This window comes from Vitis riparia, chromosome 19, assembly GCF_004353265.1.
Source record: "Vitis riparia cultivar Riparia Gloire de Montpellier isolate 1030 chromosome 19, EGFV_Vit.rip_1.0, whole genome shotgun sequence".
NCBI classification, from domain to species: domain Eukaryota; kingdom Viridiplantae; phylum Streptophyta; class Magnoliopsida; order Vitales; family Vitaceae; genus Vitis; species Vitis riparia.
In genome coordinates, this window is record NC_048449.1 from 9,599,086 (window position 1) to 9,618,989 (window position 19,904).

Consider the following 19,904-nt stretch of genomic DNA (forward strand, 5'->3'; position numbering starts at 1 on the left):
TTAAAAAAAAAAAAAAACATTTGATCAAGTTTGGTTTTTCTCTTGCATAACACATTTTTTGAAAAATATTTATTCAATAACAAAATTCAATTTAAAAATCTACCATGAAAAGTATTTAGACTTCGAACATCTTTTCGAAATGTTTTAATGTTATTTGATTCAAAGATATGACATAATCTCAGATTTATAAATTTAATCTTTCACTGATTTGATCCTAAAACTAATCAATTTTTTATAAATATACATTTCACATTTTCTTGTAAAAAAATTATCTTCTCTACTAAAATTTATACAAAAATAATTTAAATAATGAAGGGTATTTATATAAAAAATGAATTATTTTTCAAGTTCAAACATAACCGAGATGACTTTAATCAATTTAGGATTATTTCATTTTTTAAATGAAATAATACTATTTTAAATTTCTAATTTTATATAAGGATTTTTTTAGTTGTTGGAGAGTAGACGTGATCAAAGGTTAAGGGGAAGACAATGAAGTTAAAAGCCAAAGCCGATAGAAAAAATATTGATAATAATTCCAATTTAAAAAGACCTCTCAAACTCAAGGAAAATGGGCAATATTCCTAAACAAACTTAAAATATTACGTAACAATTTGCTTCTTTTTGTACATATATTGTCATTATTGGTTGTTTTGAATCAAATGATTATCACAATTTTAAAACATGTTTATACAGTTAAAAAAAACCTCTTAATATAGTGTCAAGAATTTTTTACCTTAATTATTATAAGGTCTCCCAATCACCATATCTTACAAGTATAACATTCTCATTGTGTCTCATGGTAGTGTAGAATCGATTAGAAAACTAATCCTAACCCTTACTCCTACAGTGGGGTTGAAGAAGATTGATTGTGATATAATTTATAATGACATTCTCAAAATATTCTTAAGAAATTATTTGAAAAAAAAGTATTTGAGATTTTTTTTTTTCTCTTCATTATCAAAAACTGAAAAAATAAAAATAAAAAGAACCAAAAAAAAAGTGAGGGCTTTGATTTGAAAAGTTGAAAAAAAAAATTATCATTTGCTTCCAAATTTAGAGTTAATCGAAATATATATGTAGTTTTAAAGCATCTAAATATTCATATAAAAATCTGATTCTACTTTAGGCATTAATAAATTTATTTCAAATTAAAAAATTAAAATTATGTACAAATATTTAGACCAGATCTATATTGGATCAAAAAGAAATATACGAGTGTCAATTAGTCAAATGGTTGAGATGGCCTGCTGCATGTTTGGGTGGTGTGTTTTTTGGGTTGAGGTGCTTGCTACGTTTTGGGGTTTATATCAATGAGCTTTTGTATTCCATTAGCCAAGACCGAATACTACATTGTTGAGATACAAAACTGAATCCAATCAACCCACCTCTGCCCCATTTTTATGGGCATACAGGGAACTTACAAGCTACTTGTAGCCCTTCTCAGATAATTCAGACAATTTTCCCAAAAATAAACTCAATTCTAAACCATCAATAAGCCATACCAACCATGGTCCTATCATGCTACAGCAAAGATGGCACACAAATGTAGGAAGGATATAACCTGACCAAAACTTTTTAAGTCTCTAAAGCAGAGTAGATGATTGAAGAGTATCAATATTATCATCTTAATGTCGTTTGTAGAGGGCACTTTAATTCTTTCCAAATACCCTAAGTCTAACCCCATTCTACGCAAGCTCCTTATGGTCTAACCTATGCCATGGAAACCCTGAAAATAAAGAGCTCCTCTCAAGTCATCCATCTATAGATTATCAAAATGCACAGACCATGCAAGGACCCTTGAAATGGCAACTCTCTTGCCACTTCATTAGCTACCTCTTAATTTTTTTGCCTCCAACTCGGTCCTGTAGTACTAGATTATCTTCATGGTTAAGAAATAAAGGAAGTAACATGGAATGCAGCTTCTACACATGCCATGGAAAAAAGAAAACCACCCAAATATGTCATTTGGAACATTTTAACAAAAGAATAATATTGCATTCCCTGTCTAAGACCAGAAACTTCAAGTAAAATGTTATGATAAAGAAACAACTGAGTTTCTTCTCTCCAGTTGATAAGTCATCTTTCAAAATCCAGTTCAAGCAATGAGTTACGCACCAACAACAACCCCTTGCCATAAATAGATGCTGTGGGAAAAATGCTGAACGCCCATGGCAAATATTACTTGAAGAGTTCTGGGTTCAGCCAATCCCTGTAAGGAGGAAGAAAGATTGTATCAGATCAAAAATGAAGGAAATAACTCTAGAAATAGAGAGGGAAGCACAAAAGGTTCTTACTTGCTAATGTCATCAAGGTGGTCATCAAAATCTATGATATCCTGCCATTTCTCTGAGGCAATATAATCCAAGAGGACTACATTGGCTGATGGCTCCTTGATGGTCAGCTGGCTGCTTCCATCTGATCCAGCAAGCCTCCAGTTCTTGGATGCATCCTTTGTGTAAAGCTGGACAATGAGGTGCAAGAAAAGAAAAGGATAAGCTTGGTTACAAAAAAATTCCAGGAACAATAATTAAAAACTTAAGTCTGATAAAAAAAAAATAATTAAAAACTTAAGTCAGGTTGTCTACATAACGCCAGAAAAAAATAAATTAATTAAAAAAGAAGGATGAGGATCACCCTGCACAGGGTGAGTGAGAAGCAGCTGAGAGTCTAATTATTATTAGCTTTTAACTGCTCTTCACTGCTTCTTTCCAGTCTTTGCCTCACTTCCCTGCTCCTTCAATGTTTTTTATGATTTTCCTTTGGCACTTTCAAATGATTTCCCCAAAACAGGGGATTTCTCCTTCACATCCACAGTTTCCTCCCATTTAGATGAACTGGATTTCAGGTTGCTACAACCATTAGCACTAGATTCGCTACCACTTTTGGGCAGTTGACACTTGGATTTGGAGGCAGTTTTTGAGCTGTCTTGCTTGGATTTGCCAGTCATCTTGGATATGTTGAGCGACTCTCATCAGGTAGGCTCCTGCTTGGGGATGGAGAAGCAACATATGAAGACTCATTCTCCAATGCCTTTGGTGGGGAAAGCTGAGTAGCAGTCATCTTTTCATTTTCTGAGGCACAGCTGCCTCCATAGATGGAGGGTCCTCACAAGGGGCATCATGACCTGCCTTGCTTTGATTTTTTGTATGGTCAGACAACTTCTCAGACTCCTCCTTGGTTCTAATATGAGAATCAGAAGGTTTTATCAAATTCATTGAGGAATTTGGTTTTCTTCCTCCTTTATTAATGGTTTGTTCTGTCTTAGATTCTTGTTCTACCTTTCCAGCGTCCAAACTATCAAGTTCAACTTGGCTTTGATACTTTGCTACTTTTGAACTGATTATTACTATAATCGGGCTTGTTTGAAGAGTTCAAATCCACTAAAGAGTCATCATTCACAGCCTGTGTGACACCATTGCTCATAAGTGACTTCAGAGATCTATCCATTGCTGGATTTGCTTCTCCAGTACAGGCTGCTCCAATTGAAATCACTTTATCTACCTGGGCTGCCTCATCCAAAGATACCCTTTAACAACTTGCTCTCTTCAGCCGTATCTTTGCCAGGGATGTAGTCATCTTTCTGCTCTGGAGCACTGTCATCATTCCACTCTGGAACACCGTCATCATTCTAATCAGCAGTACCAGATGTTCTTTGGCATATAGAAGAAACACCTGTAATCATCTAAAGAAATGCCCAAGGATTTTACTGCTTGTATCAGGCAAGGTTTAAGCATATTAGCACAGTTTTCAAATACTTTTTCCCCCAGTTTCCAAGCAATGGGCAGAACTTCTTGATTGTCCTTTATGCTAACCAAGATGGGAGAGAGTAGCTCTATTGGAATGTCTTCACTTTCTTCTCCGACAAGAGTCATAATTATCTCCATGGATGTAAAAACATTTGCTGGATGATCATCCCTTATATCATTGAGGAAATGCTGGAACATCTCAATAATCAGTGTGTCACATCCAAGATCCAGCATTACCAGGCAAGACCTGACCTTTGCAACAGTTTCAAGAATCCAGGTCCTCTTATATGATCGGCTGGATCTAGCAGAATTTTTCAAATGATGATACAATCAGCTGAAAGATCTCCTTCATTTGGTCATCATCATATGGGGCATCTGGTGCAGTAGTTCTTGTAATTTCACTGATGCAAGCAGCAACCGCCACTTTCACATCAACATCTGAATGTCTCAGAAGTTGATCTGTCACCATTGCCTTCAGCAATGCTGAAAGTGCATTTTGCATCGACATAGAAGGCGACTGTTCCACCTTTAAAAGACGATTCTCAACTTGGTCAAGCAGTGGGAGAAGTTTGTTGACAGAAGCTGGGGGCACCAAAAGCTTATTCCCAGCTTCCATGAGCTGTTTCTCAAGCTCTCTGTCTGGGGATGCCATTGTTTCAGTCTGTCCCTCTACATCCTTCAAAAAATCTCAAAACCCCTTTCTTTTCAGGTAGAGAGAAGGAGAGGGGGAGACATGGAGACAAGTACAGAGTGAGAGCACATTGCTTTAGGCTGCAGAAAAATCTCTACTCTTAATTTTTCCACTTTTGTGTTAGAGTGCATGACATACATTGAGAGTCTAAATCCTATGAGTTTAAGCTTTTAGGAAAATTAGTTGTTCCACAAAAATCAGTCAACATGATTTCGCCATCTGCAACACAGACCAGTGACTTCACCAAAGAATGATAAATGGGCAGCGAAAGGACATGAAAATATGGAGCTGAATGGTGTGACAGTATCAATCTTTTCAGACCCAAATAATTGGTATAAGGCTTAGTTGAGCTTAGCTTAGTAACAAGACATTGAAATTGCTTCACCAGCAAACTAGTGTTTTTCAATAAAATCACAGCTCCTTAGAAATATCTTTCCACTCTGGGAAAATGGGCCCTACTAAATGCCAATCCATCACCATATCTTACACCATTAACATCGTCACTATATGCATACAACAATTATACTCTTAAAAATAATAAATAAATAGGACATCCTCACTCAAAGGTTTTATGGTCTAGGGCCTAAATCAATACCTGCAGGTCAACAAGCTACCATGACTTGTTTGAGATATTATCCAAAAGGAAATTTTCGCTGATGGAGTTTTTGGTCAATATACAGCGATACCAACTTCGTTCTACAGAAGGATCTCATAAATCTTTCACCATTACATAATTTTCCGACTCATGAAGAGAGGAGTAATAATGATATACAATCCTTGATATTGTTACAGTCCACTGCGTTTAACTGCCATGTGAATCTTGATGCCCCAAAACAAAATGAAAATCCCTTTAATCAATAACATTATTCCAAACTCCAAGGTCTTCATTTTATATGTTAACCTGATATACATTTTGAGATCATATCTTAAAAATTTGAGCTTGTAGGAAAGTTGTTAGTCTAACATGGTGTCAGTCTATTAGAACTATGGTTAACTAAAAGATCTAAAGTTCAATCTGTTCTACTGTTTATTCTCCCATCTACTGATTTGTCTCTCCATATATGGGAGATAAGCCCAAAATTTATGAAGGAGGGTGTTAACCTAGTGTCTAGCACACCATTTTTTTTTTTAAAAAAAAAAAAGGTAAACTTTTTGCCCTCACTGGGCCTTGAACCTAGCATCCTTCACAAAACCTCTCCAACTCGTTACCATGTGAGCCAAGCCTCAAGGGTTAAGGTGGTTAGTATGCATTTTGGGCCAATGGAGGCTTTCTCCACTATCTTAATCAGGGCTAAGGGGCTTCATCTCAAGTTCCATGAGGAGAGGACATGGAGGTGTCCCACCTGGTATTTGCGTATGATACTACTATCCTCTATGATGCCACAAAGGAGCAAATGGAATTACTTGAGTTGGACATTGATGTGATTTGAAGTGATCTTAGATCTAAAGATAAATTTGGAGAAAAGTGAGTTGATTCCTATCAGGGGGATTGCCAATGTGGAAGATCTAGATAGGGTTTTGGGGTGTAGAGTGGGAAGTCTTCCCACCAAATATCTGGGCCTTCTCTTGCAAGCTTCTTTCAGATCATCTCCAGTTTAGTACGAGGTAGAGGAAAGATTTTACAAAAGGCCTCCTATGTGAAAGAGACAATACCTTTCAAAGAGAGGAAGGGAAACTCTTATAAAAAACACTCTCTCTAATTTATCAATTAACTTCATGTGTCTTTTTTTCTATTCCATGAAAGTTAGTAGCAAACTAAAAAAGATCAAAGGGATTTCCTTTTAAGGGTGGGGATATTAAGAGCAAGCCACATTTGGTGAATTGGTCGACAATCTGAATGGAGGAGAAGTGGAGGCTTGTGTATTAAAAGAGTGTCCATCCTCAACAAAGCTTTGCTCAGCAAGTGGAGTTGGAGATTCGCTTGAGAGTAACTCTCTTTGGACACAGGTAATTTTAGGGGAGTATGAGTAGGATGAGAGGAGATGGTGCTCTAAAGGAGAGAGAGAAGCACATAAGGTGGGCATGTGGAAGACCATCAAAAGTGGGTGGGAGGGTACGTGTGACCGAATATAATTTTGCACAAAATTCATGCCAATGAAACTCCACCCAACAAGCAATAGTTTTGTTAGAATTAAGAAAAAACCTCAAAACCAATAATAGTACCACCATAATTATTAAAAACTTACAATACATGATACCATACAATGATATGATACATTTTTTTTTATACGGATGAATACGTATCACCAATTTGCATTTTATTTTATCATAATTATTAAAAACTTACTATACACAATACCATAAAATGAAAAAAATACATTTTTTAATGAAAATATATATATATATATATATATATATATATATATTAGAAAAATGGATACATATTTTTTTTATTAGAAAAATAGATGCATCATCAGTTTATAGCTTAAGTGTATTTTAAGATACAAATAGGATAAACAATGTGATAAGCAATGCATAAACCTTTAACAACGTTTAATAGTTTCTAAGAAAAATCAAATTTGAATTTTTTTCTTATTTTTTTGTAAAGGAATTATTATATTATTTGTTTAAATTGTTGGTTTAAGGTTATTGAACATAAAAGGGAGAGGGGTAAAATGATCCTACATGACACAAACAAAATGTTGAATATTGGGAAATTGTCTTGAATGATTTGAATGTAGACATTGAAAATAATGGTAACAATTGAATAAAAGTTTTTTATTTAATACATTATTTTTTCTTTTTTTGATATTTTTTTTTATAGAGAGGGAATGATGATAAATATGGAAAGTTGAAACTTTGGAGATGACAAGTAAAGACATATATATCAACAACACATATGTATGCATGGGTAGCAAATATGTGGGAGTAAGAGGAGGAGAAGGATCATTAGAGCCCACACTTTCTTAGGCAGTTTCATGATTGAGATTTAGAGATAGGGGATGCCTTTTGCAAAAACCTCAAAAGCAAGTGGGCGATTCAGGACTCTAAGGATATGATGGTTTGATAAAATTCAAAGATCAAGAAATCTTCAATTAAAGTATTATACTCTTTTCTGGCACAAGGAGGTTCAAAGCCTTTCCTAGATATAGTAATTTTGAACTCATGTATCCTAGGTTCAAGGGTGAGATTTTTTGCATGGGAAGCAACATGAGGAAGAATATTGAATTTGGACCAGTTGAAGAGGAGAAGAGTGTCTTTAGGGAACGCATGTTATATGTAAAAGGAAGAAAAATTTGTTGATCACGTTCTTTTACATTGCATATCAATTGGAATCTGGTGACAAGTGATAGCTGATTTTTTTCTTTATTTGGGATTAGCTAGGTGAGATCCCCTCCTCTATAAGATAAATGTTGTTAAGTTGGAATAGATGCTTTTTCGGGAAGAGGTGTAAGAAAGCATAGTTGGCTGACCATTTGTGCCCTTTATTCGGACAATTTGGCAGGTGAGAAATTTGAAGGCTTTTGAAAGTGTGGAAATTTCAAAACAATTGCTCAAACCCTATTCTATGTGCAGGCTTTTGGATTGTGTTAGGCATTGCATATGAGAGACATCTATGTCTATGTTGGATTTCGTTGATTGGTTAGGTTAGAAGTAGGAGTGGGAAAGATTTGGGCTTTTCTTTTTCTACTTTTCCTTGGTACCCCTTGTATATCCCCCCCTATATACTTTGGGGTGCCCTTGTTGTAGTTCTTTTTGTATCACCTCTTTTTATACATTTTATATATACCAAAACCTTCCTAAATTAACACATATTAACACAACCGTTCATTAGGAACAAAAGGACTAACCTGCATCACAGGACTCCGGTCTTTCCCCTTGGGCAAAGATTCAAGCTTCTTGTTATCTAACTGAGAAGGCAAACAAAAAAAATCTAATATAAATGAGAACCACAAACAAACAGCAAATTCAGATACACCCAATCAACAAAAACCTACCAAAATCACCGCGGCCTGAGGGAAATACCGATAAATGTGATCTCCAATATTCTTTGCCACGCTACTCAGCTCAGCATCATCGAATCTCTCATTCGCATGGAAATATCCCACAATTCCCATGTCTTGAGCCCCATAATACTCCTCTATCTGCTCCAATCAAGCATTCAAATACAACTTTTTTTCCCAAGAAAAAGGAAGTCGAGCATAAACAAATAAATTTCCAGGGGGAAAAAAAGAATCCTTTATCAACAGGAATAGGGGAAATTTTTCAAAAAGGTGGAAGGCCAAGGAAAGTAATTGAAAAATAAAATAAAATAGGAACAAGGCTTGAATCCGAAAACCCTGGATGGAGGAGTGAGATTAGAGTACCTGAATAAGGGCGATTTCGAGAGGAGGAAGGAGGGTGATCTGGGAGTGGAAGAGAGGAACGGCGTCGGAAATTTGGAGGGTGTGGGAGCCTTCGGTAGAGGTGACGAGGCGGCCGAGGAGGACGGCGTTGACGGCGGCGGTCTTGTGCTTGAGGGCGTGGAGGACGAGCTTGATGTAAGCGTTCTGGGCGATCTCGTATTTCAACTCGCCGCCCATGACTCGGTAATCTTTGCGACTCACCACTGCGCTGCAGGCTTTCCCACTACTAAATAAAATGCTCTTCTTGTTGTGACTTGTGAGCACACCTCCAAGCGACGTCGTTCCAATTTTATAAGCTCAACCCCCAATACAAGGCCCATTTCGAAAGCCCACTTCGAAAGCCTCTTTCCAAAACCCACTTCGAAAGCCCATTTCATTTTCTCCCAATAGCTGAAACATTTGCCTTTTAGTATATATATATATAATTTAGTATTCATATATTAGTTTATGTTTTAGTTCTTTTTGAAAAAATATTTTTTTAATTTCTTTATTGTTATTAAAAAAAACTATTAATTTATATTTTTTGAAATCCATCATTTTTAATTTTATATCACTTTTATTTTTTAACTTCTCTAGGTTTTTTATTGTTTTAATTATTATATTAAATATATTAAAATTAGTTTAAAGGATAAATTTAAAATATCAGTGAAATAAAATATAAAGATTAAATTAAAAATAAAATAATATATAAAAAAAAATTTCAAACGATTACACAATAAGTGGTTTTTAATAAAAGGGTTTTTTAAATAAATAAATGGATAAGAAAGGAATTTCTTTTTTCCAAAAAAAATAGTTGTTTATAAAATTGTAAAGAAAATGGAGTGATTAAATGAGATAGGGCATTGAAGCAATTCAAGAGATTAAATACATGAAGACATTTATAAGGCTATAGCATATGATAGAATAAGAGGAGAATGTTATATTTTATCCAATATTTTGTTGGTGATGGAATAGGATAACTGATATAATATATTATTCATATTTTTTTATCCCATATATCATAACTTTTTATTTTTTATTTATTTATTTTATATGCTCATTTTACAAAATAAATTTTTTTATTATAAATTAAATTTATGATTAAAAAAGAAAATTAAAAAAATATTTATAAATTAGTATAAATATATGAAATAATTTTTATATATTAAATAATATAATATAAAAAATTATTTTTAAAGTTCAAATATTTTAATAAACATAAAAAAAATAATTATTTTTTTAAATAGAAAATATCTAAATATGATATCGTTTTTGAAAATAACATATATTTTATATTATTTTTTATTTATTTTAAAATTTAAATATAAATATAATATAATATAACATATCTCCTTAAAATATCATGTTCATAAAATATGTAGATCCAAAAATATCATATCTTAAAATATGTATATCCTATCAAATGAGATATAATATCATATAATATACATATTCTACCAATCAAAATTTATATCATATATAAGTGTACACTACTATCACAAATAATAGAGAGAACTATTTTTTGTGTTTAAATTCTTGCCTAAAGGTGTTTTCAAAAATATACAAAAATATTTTCAAACAAATCTTGAGTTTTAGTGTAGATAACACCCACTCAATATGTTAATTTAATATTTTATTTAATTTGATGCACCTTTTATCATATTATTATTAGCTGTCAAATATTTTATATAAATTAATTGATTAAAAAAGATAAAAAAAATCTCAAATTTATAAAACTAACATTCCTGTTTTTTAACTTAAACAATAACCCATTTTTAACACAAATATCCTTCATTATTTTCATTATGGATTAATTAACTTGGAGAATCATATTTTCATTAATCTATTATACCTTTTATTATTTACATGCTAACAACAAAAGCCAAAGCGTTATCATAGCAAAATGTTAATTTTATTTTTTAAAACAAGCTTTCAAAAATAAAAATAAGAATGCAATTATTTTTAAGAAAAATTCTCTATTCTTTGAAAAAATAAAATAAAAACCACCAAGAAAACAACTAGAAACAATTTCCTGTTTTTAACATGATGTTTTCAAAATACATCTTTAAATTATTTCTTGTTCACTTATTTTATGAAGATTATTTTAAAAAATAATTATACAAATAAAATGATTAAAAATAATACACTAGATATAAAATTTATTTTTAAAACATAATAAAAAAATATTTAAAATAGGTTAAAATCATTTTCAAGTTCGAAAACAAGTTTTTTTAATCAAAACATCAAAAAACAGTTTTCAAAACCTACTTTTTAAAACTGTTTAAAAAATAGTTAACAAACAGAGCCTAAAAAATTGATTCATTTATTTTGGATTTACATTTTTGAGAAATAATGGCAACTTTGAGGCTACTGACAACTTGACGAGTGAAAGATTCCAACTGATTTCCACAACTGCTTATAAGACATGTGATGCAAATAAGAAGCAATGTAGGCTAAAAATGTGGAACAGAACCAGGAATCTCCAATTAATATTTCAACAATCCACCCTCAGCATTTCCAGTATCATTTTATTTGCAATATCAACATATAAAATGTTCATTACAAAACAGAGAGATTATGCCCAATTTCATGCATCTCCTGATAGCCAGAATAAAATGAAAAACTCACCAAATAACCAAATACAAAAGGGACCGTCACCTTTAGGTCTACATTGTCTTTACCCTGTGTGGTGGTGGACAGCAGAAACCAGTCGAGTCAGTTGGGTATCAATTCCCTAAAGAGAAACGAGGCTACAGTCCAGCAATATCCTATGCTTTACAAAGTGTTTCAAGCAAGCTTTTACAACTACCCCAGCATAAATGGCTAAAACGTTAGGTTTCATGCCAATGTCGGCTACTTATAGCTAGTTCTTACAAGACTATGACACTACATTTTCAGTTCTAAAAGGGGGGAAAAAAACCTGCAACACTTTTAATCTCTTGAATCAAAAACTATATACTGTAATCTTTGTAGACTAACTGCAAGACCTTTTTTTTGATAGGTAAAAGCAAATATATTAAAAGCTCCTAAAGTATACACGATGTATAAAAGGCCAAAAAACAAACTGCAACACTTGTGTGCCGAATGAAACAATGAGTGGCGTCATATTTTGGGATGAAAATTTTACTAAAGCCTGTAAGTAATTGCAAATCTATGCCTGGTCAGATCAAGCTATGCCATAATAAAGAATTTTCTATCTAAGATTAAACTAAAAAGACCATATTTAGACCAATGTCAGAGTACTAGAGTAAATATAACAAGCTAAAAGGAAACCACAAGAATAGTCTATCTAGAACAAACTAATGGCAAATGTAAGCAAACTCCAAAATAAGGTGCCATAGTCTACATATAGAAATTAGTCTAAAACATGAGAACAAGCATAGACACCACATGCTTTCGGAGCGATCTACCAAGTGTTGTCTAAGCCATACAATAGAAAAGACAGTCTAATAAAACTCTTCAGATCTTTCAATGCTTCCCAATTGCAATAATGTGAGACACCTCTAGTCCTTGCAAGAAAGCACCTATCATTGCAAGAAACATAGTGCAGGAAACTAGAGGATCCTGTGTGTAACTTCTATGGCAAAGCTTAAGCAACTGCATCAAAGTGCCTCTTTTTCTACCTTGCATAGGGATGGTACCGACTACTGCCACTATAGCCTCCCCTTCCATACAGCCCACCTGCTCCGCCATAACTAGCTCCAGGACCGGAGTCATAACCACCACTGTAGCCTGAACCGCCATAATTCCCATAGCCCTCACCCCCTCGGCCATATCCACCTAGACCACTTCCTCCATAACCCCCACTAAACCCGCCACCATAGGGTCCAAACCGACTAGAATAACCAAGGGAAGATTCACCTCGGTAACCTCCTAAACTACTGCTGCCAAAACCCCCGTAACCACCGCCAAATTCACTGCCACTACTACCATACCCACCATATCCACCAAGCCTACCGCCAACACCTCCAGGAGTCCTATAGGGCCCAGGGCCAAACCCACTGTCAAAGGCCCCATATGAGCTGCCAAATCCACCAAAGCCATCACTGAATGAACGAGCCCTAGAGTTGCTACCATATGCAGGCGCAGGTGGTGGGTTTGAGGCTTTCTTTGGTTCAGCTTTCTTGATCTCCACCTACAACACAGCAACTTAGTTAACCTAGATTCAGCTGCATGCAAACTACCATGATATCCCTTTCCTGAAAAGATCTATACCTGTAACAGTCTCCACCTAAAGATAAATATACTATCCACTAAAGAAATTATGCTGAATAAGATAAAACTAAAAGTGGACAAATGACAACCACTCATGTACATTATTGAGAAAAATATGAGAATGCAAAGCTGCAGGTTCCATGATGAAAAGGTTGTTGTTTACGTGCTGATTTCTTGGTGACCATTGAAATAAGCTCACCTGAGTACCCGCCATATCAATCATATTTCCCTTGGATATCATTTCATCTACAACTTCCTCACTGTCAAATATTATAAATCCAAAGCCTCGAGACCGGTTGGTTTCATGATCACGTATAATCTGGTGTTCCACAACCTTCCCATACTTCGAGAAAAAATTCTTGAATTCATCTGATCATTTCAACATGCAAAAGAATGAAAAATGCACTAAATTATAGAATAAATGCAGCATTAAACCATTCATATAAGTCAACTAAATTCCCCCCAGAAGATCAATATGCATATATATATATATATATTAGATTATACCTTCGGTGACTGTTGATGGCACTCCACCAACAAAGATCTTCTTTGTTTTGAAATCCTTTGACTGTCCAGAGCCTTTTGGAATAGTTCTTTTAATTTCGACCTGCTCAAATTTCAGTTTTCAAGTCACATTCTGTATGTAAAATTTAACCAAGTTTTTAAATCCCCTTAGATTTTTGTATGTGTGCACATATATATAGGGAATATAGAAATGTCAAGAGATTTAATGATGAGTCTTTGGAACTGCTTTGGAAAACTCATGGTTGCCAAGGCATCCTACTAGAGTAGAAATATTCCTCAACTCAGAGGAGTGAGAAAAATAAGAAAATAAAGACTCGTATGTTTGGTCTCCAAAATTCAGACTCTCACTCAATTAAGCTAAATTAAGATCTAGTTGAGAAGGAGTTTATGTTTTCAGTGTTTCTACATGACAATTCTAAGAAACAAGATGAGAATTTCTTTTCTTTTATCAGATCCCACAAAGCACAAGTTTATCATCTAAGAAAATGTTCAATTTTAATAATATGAATATATCGGAGTCCCTTCTTGCAAACCAGCTAATAAATCATTAAATACTACCATACTAAACTGATGATGACAATTTAAGACGTCAAGGAAATTACAAGGAAAACACCAAAGAAAATAACAACTGTGAAATATTTTTTACCTGCTTCCCATTAATGACATGGGTATCTTCGATAACCCTGTCAACAACTGAAGGATCAGCGTAGGTAATAAATCCAAAGCCCCTTGGCTGGCCCGTGTACCGATCTTTCATAATCACAGAGTCTGTTATGTCTCCATATTTCCCAAAGTGCTTATTAAATGTCGCTACAATTCAATCAACAAGACATTCAAAAGGAAAAGAAAGATTAGAAAGGCATAAAACCCAGTAAAACAATCACGACAGAATTTCATACTCACTAAGCCATTATCTCTGCATGTTCTAAGACTAGCCCATGAAATTTAACTATGTTGTAATTAATATAACCTCAAAGAAGAAGAAAAATAGTAACAGCATAAAATCGGGCAAAGCAAATAACCATGTCACCAAAAGCTAAGCCCAGTTGCTCCAATACATGCAATATCTGTCTTAATTAATGTCGTAAATTTTCATCAAATCATCATTTGGCTATGCGAGAAAATTAAAGAAACCAAAGGTAAATCGCCAAAGTAGCTTAAGAAGGAACCATTTATAAGTAATTTGAGCCTAGAACAAATTAATTTCGGGCAACTCAGAAACTAATATTTTCCCGTTTGCCTAGACAGATGATACCCCTCACAATATTTTCTGGAAAAAATTTACGCTAACCTTGCACGTTAATTGTCTTTCAGATCAAATCATAAGAAAAAACACCACAAAAATATAATTTAAACATTTTTACACGAGAAAAATTTTCCCTTGCTAGCAAACAGATCCACAAGACAAAAGGGCTAAATAAAAGAAATCATGGGGAAGCAAAGGCAAACTCTCACCATAGGTCGTATCTTTCGCTAATCCTCCGATAAAAATCTTCCTGCGTTCGATTAAAGGGAACAAAATGTCAGAGGACATGAAAGAAATCAAAAGAAATCATTTACAAACAAATAAACACCAAGACGACAAAAGAGACAGGATCTAAAAATTATTCTTCTCTCCCTGAGCTTTCTCAGCGACAGAAAGAAGGATATACAAGAGGAGAAGAGACGAACCCGGGACTCGCGCCATCGCCTGTATGAGGATTATCGCTTTTCGATTTCGAACCCATGGACTCTTCTCGAGAAAACGATAAGAGATTTTCGGCGATTCAAGCTTGGATTTGATATGAGTTGAAAAAATGGGGGAGATTTTCTATTAGGGTTTTGAGGCGAGTGAGGAAGGGGTTGCGTGTGGAGAATATAAAAGATGGGAGAACTCTGTGAAATGACACATTTCTATCCATCTGATAAGGTAATTACGGCATTTACCCCCATCTGAAATGACCAATCTACCACTAACTTAAATTCTACTTGTCCAATCCTTTGTCACATCTTTGGTTGATTACTGGGGAAGGAAATGATACGAGGCATTTTCCTCCTTTCCATTTCAAATGTTTAAAAAGATGCGAAACTTAGGATATGTTTGGTTACCGGGAAAGTTGAGGAAGGAAAGAAAATAGAAGGAAAAGTCCTCCTCCTTACGCAACAGGGCTGAGGCATCGATCATTTCAAAGTCTCTTGATACGGTTCTAAGAAATAAAGATTTTTTTGTCATATATTAAATAAATTTAAAATTTATAAATTTATGCTAATTTTAATCATATTATATTTATTTTTATATGTCTTATAGTAAAATCAAATAATATTTTTTTTTTTTAGTATTTTTCTGAGAGCCAAACATAGTCTTAATGAATCTCATTCTCCAAAACGGAGGATGTTTCTCATTCTGCTATGTTTGATTCTTCAATAATGTTACAAAAAAAATAGTGATAAAAGTGAAAAAATAAATAGATATTTTTTTTTCTTTTAATTGATTATTCATGAAAAAGTAAAAAATGATAAGAAATTCATTTTCTCTTATCTGCTTTTCAAAAATGAAATGGAAAGAAAAACAAAATTAACATAAAATACAATAATTTTAAAGTCGAACCAATCATTGTATTGGAAAAATTACTAATTGACAATTCAATAATCAAACTAGTAATCAAATCATGTTGAACCAGATGTTATAAACATATAATTTATATATTGTTAAGATTAGACGTACATATAAAAATTTTAAATAGATATAAAGAAAATAAAATTCAATAATATTTATTTTTTCATCTCTAATATTATTAAATTATATATATATATAAATATATTAATATTTTAATATTTTATTAAATAAAAATATATATATATATATAATATTTAAATATAAAGATATTTATTGAAATTTAATTAATTTTATGTTTATTAAAATTTATGTAGCCTATTATTTTATAATTTTTAAAAATATTATGTTATTTTTAAAAAGAATCACGTGGTTTGTAATATTAAAGGAAAAAAAAAAGTAGCTAAGTGGAGTCGTCTTCACTTTTTGAGACCTAACCCATGCATCCCACATCAAAATCAGAATAGGGAAAAAGGAAGTTCATAATGGCCACTAACCAACAGCGAGTCAATAGATAGCCCACACAAAGCTAGGCTTCCAAGATGGAGGAGGCCCATTCGATTAGGCTTCTTTTGCCAAAAAATCAAATGGCATCCAAGTTTGAACCAACAAACTAGTTCAATGGGTCAATGGTTCAACCACCGGTTGAGTGGCAGTTTTATAACTATTCCGACCCAAATGGTGATCTAGATCGAATCAGGCTCTAGTCTAGATCTAACCCATGTATCATCTTTTTCCCTAAATTCAAAATGAACATGTATGACATGATCATACTTCCGAACTCTTCTTGATATGAGTCCCTTTAGAAAATTTGTTACAATTAGTATGAGTCTGTTTGGTAGTGTTTCTAAAAATCGTTTCTAATATTTTTAATCTTTGAAAATTTTCATCATTTAAATGTTAGAAATGTTAAAAACACTTTCTAAAATCACTCCCAAACGCACTCTAATGTTATTTAACATGTGTTGTGAGTCAATTAAGGATCATAACACAGAACAAAACATATTAAGACAAATGAATAAAAGAAGTCACCATGATATAAGAACAAAGTTGGGTCATCGAGTGGAAGATCATGGGTTTACGAGACTTCCAACAACTTTAAGGTCATCTTTAACACTTGAAAGGGTTGAAAACATCCAAACCTAAAGGTTAGTACTTTAACCCTAAAAGATCAATTTTTTAAAAAATTAGTATTGATTCCATTGCTTAGATCTAAGGTGTCAATATAAGGTTCCTTTGTAATAGTTTTTACTAACCCTATCTTGTGTTCTAGGTATAATTTTTGGTAAATTTGGATTGTTATATAAATGAGTTGTCAATTTTATATAATAAGATCCCTAAGGCTATGGGAGCAGTTAATTTATTTTATGCTATATTTATTATTTAGCATGGGATAAATGAGTAAGAAACTAATGTAAAGGTGATTTTGGTTTATCTTAAGGAAAATATATTTTCATGAGAAAATTTTTTCCATTGTTATTTATTTTGAACTAGTTATTGCTAAAAGTCGTATTGTTATTCCTTTTTAGACTATCCACTTGTTTAGATAGGTGGTTCTCCAAGCTCCCCCAGATAAGGAGGAAATCATCAAGTCCTTCACACTCTCCACCCTAAAGAGAATGAAGACTTTTGTGGATATGGATAGTCTAAGGATAAAAGAATAAAAAATACAATTCTCACAAGAGTCTCAATTTAAGAAATGAATAACGAAATTAGAAAATCTCATGATAGAGAATTTATTTTAAGAAATGTTATCAAAATTACTAAAAGTCCTTCTTTTCAAAAGATTAAGTAGAAGAAGACATTAACAAGGCCCACAACCTCCAATGTCAAGTCCATCTTGATTTGGATTCATCATCACCTCCACAATGGGTTGGGCTCTAAGAATCAAGGAACATGAACTCTCCTTATGGACAAGTCTTGACATGTCTATGATTTACTTACAAACAAGGTGGTTTAAGATAAAACCAAACTAGCCTCGAAACTAATCTAGGTTTTTAAAAACCTTTCCTAACTCACCCTAGGCCTGAATAAGGCATCTTCGTACTCATCCCTATAAGGGTGAGGTGGGTTGAGTTATCCCTCAAGCTCATTTAAGTATCATCCATATCCATCTTCGCTTAATCCAAGCTTTCATCATTCTTTCTCACTTTTTAGGCAACCAAGCAAATTAAATTATGAAGAAATTCATGTTGAAATATAAAATTCGACTCAAAATCAAATGCGCGGGACTCTTTCAATCCCAAGTCTTACTTTTGACTCCAAGCCATAATAAAAATCATATATCTAAACTACATGGAACTTGGATTTTAAAATTAGAATACCTTAAATTTAAAGATTATAATGGCACTTTAGACTCCACACATGGGATATAAACCTATACCTCTTATGTTAAAGTTTCCCCTCTTTATTTTTAAGGGATTGTTGCCCACCCAAACACTCTAGAACTCTCCAAATGCAGAGAAAAAGAACATTTATTCTTAATATATCAATGATGTATTTTTTTTTAAAACCTTTGCAATATCTAAGATTCAATGTCATTGTCTTTGATGCAAACCTGCTGCATGACTTTTTCATGAGACAAGTCAAGAACCTACACTTACTACACCCTAGTTTCCCTTGACTTTCTTGTAAAGGCTTTGCTTGATTCTAAAGTCTTTGCTAGACTTTGTTTATTTCCAAATTCATCCTTATCCTAATTGCATTCAATTTTAATTTTTCATTTAGGATAATTATACTTTTATTTGTAGGGTTTTCAATTCCATGTTACTAGACCAAAGTCCACTTATATGTCATATTTCATCATATGAAATATTGGTTTGAAGAGTCACATGAGTAGTTAATGACTTCTTCAATGTTTCTTAATTTGAATTTTATAATTTTAACAAATTATTAAAAAAATAAAAAATATTTATTTCCTCACTATTTAATTCTAGTTCTTAATTGTTGTATATTTATATTTCATATCATTGATTTGATCATAACATTACGTGTAATTATTTTAAACTTTGATTAATACAATAATCATTCATATATTGACGATATTAATTATAGTCTTCAATTTGTTTTATTGGTAAAAGAATTCGTTTTCAATGTAAAATTGTATATGAAATAATCGTTTTTATCATACTTGTTAGAAAAGTTTTATATTAAGCGGGTGTTTGATAAACCAACTTAATAACTTAAACTATCTTAATAATTTAATGACTTGACTTAAAATAAAAAGTAATTTTAAGTAATAAGTAAAAATAATTAACTTATTTTTAAGTCTATATTTTCATTTTACCATTTTATCTTTATTTGTCATAATTACCTATATGATCTATTTTGCTATTTCATAACCTTCGTTATTACTTGATTTTCTTTATTATAATTATAATTTATGAGGATAATTATGTCATTTTAATGATTTAAAATAAATTTAAAGTTGATTTTATCAAACAACCTTAATACTTAAAATAAGAATTAAGTCAACAACTTAAAATATACTTTAATTTAAAGTCAACTTAATTAATTAAGTAATTAGTATTAAGTTTTATCAAATACCCCATCAAATTCGATGGTTATATATGTAAGAGTTCGTTTGATAGTGATTTTAAGAAATACTTTTAGTTTAAAAAATATTTTTGAAAAAAATTAGGCCTTTGATAAATTTTAAGAAATGCTTTAAAATTTTAAAAATTTATTTATAATATTGAAAAATTATTTATAATTTTTTAAGAAAAACATTTATAGATGATTTTCCTAAAAACAAAAATTTAAATTTAATATAAGATGAGTATAAATCTAAATCTTAAGGTGGATTT

At 32.5% G+C, this 19,904-nt stretch overlaps 3 protein-coding genes across 3 annotated transcripts; all 3 read right to left on the reverse strand.

Annotated features, from left to right (window-relative positions):
* Positions 1 to 1,937: 1,937 nt before the first annotated feature.
* On the reverse strand, positions 1,938 to 9,068 carry LOC117909268 (ER membrane protein complex subunit 8/9 homolog). Its single transcript, XM_034823223.1, has 5 exons — positions 8,748 to 9,068; positions 8,379 to 8,525; positions 8,232 to 8,291; positions 2,298 to 2,464; positions 1,938 to 2,212 (listed from the first exon to the last, which is right to left on the reverse strand). Exons 1-5 carry the CDS (start codon positions 8,961 to 8,963, stop codon positions 2,182 to 2,184), a joined length of 621 nt encoding a protein of 206 aa, XP_034679114.1. The 5' UTR covers positions 8,964 to 9,068; the 3' UTR covers positions 1,938 to 2,181.
* Positions 2,506 to 6,660, reverse strand: LOC117909267 (sister chromatid cohesion protein PDS5-like). Its single transcript, XM_034823222.1, is given in 3 exon segments — positions 2,506 to 3,674; positions 3,676 to 4,053; positions 4,055 to 6,660. Coding segments are annotated over 3 exon segments (768 nt in total). The 5' UTR covers positions 4,402 to 6,660; the 3' UTR covers positions 2,506 to 3,631.
* A 2,183-nt stretch (positions 9,069 to 11,251) lies between the features above and the next one.
* Positions 11,252 to 15,341, reverse strand: LOC117908997 (heterogeneous nuclear ribonucleoprotein 1). Its single transcript, XM_034822884.1, has 6 exons — positions 15,177 to 15,341; positions 14,961 to 15,001; positions 14,152 to 14,315; positions 13,488 to 13,587; positions 13,180 to 13,349; positions 11,252 to 12,900 (listed from the first exon to the last, which is right to left on the reverse strand). The coding sequence occupies exons 1-6, from the start codon at positions 15,230 to 15,232 to the stop codon at positions 12,385 to 12,387; spliced, it is 1,047 nt and encodes a 348-aa protein (XP_034678775.1). The 5' UTR covers positions 15,233 to 15,341; the 3' UTR covers positions 11,252 to 12,384.
* Between the last annotated feature and the right edge of the window lie 4,563 nt (positions 15,342 to 19,904).

Coding starts and splice junctions, on each gene's coding strand:
- LOC117908997 (XM_034822884.1), bottom strand. CDS start 15,232: ATGGGTTCGAAATCGAAAAGCGATAATCCTCATACAGGCGATGGCGCG. Junction 13,350..13,487: donor GCCATCAACAGTCACCGAAG/GTATAATCTAAT, acceptor TGAAATGATCAG/ATGAATTCAAGAATTTTTTC. Junction 12,901..13,179: donor TTGATATGGCGGGTACTCAG/GTGAGCTTATTT, acceptor GCTGTGTTGTAG/GTGGAGATCAAGAAAGCTGA.
- LOC117909268 (XM_034823223.1), bottom strand. CDS start 8,963: ATGGGCGGCGAGTTGAAATACGAGATCGCCCAGAACGCTTACATCAAG. Junction 2,465..8,231: donor ACCGGAGTCCTGTGATGCAG/GTTAGTCCTTTT, acceptor CTCATTGTCCAG/CTTTACACAAAGGATGCATC. Junction 2,213..2,297: donor CACCTTGATGACATTAGCAA/GTAAGAACCTTT, acceptor TCCTCCTTACAG/GGATTGGCTGAACCCAGAAC.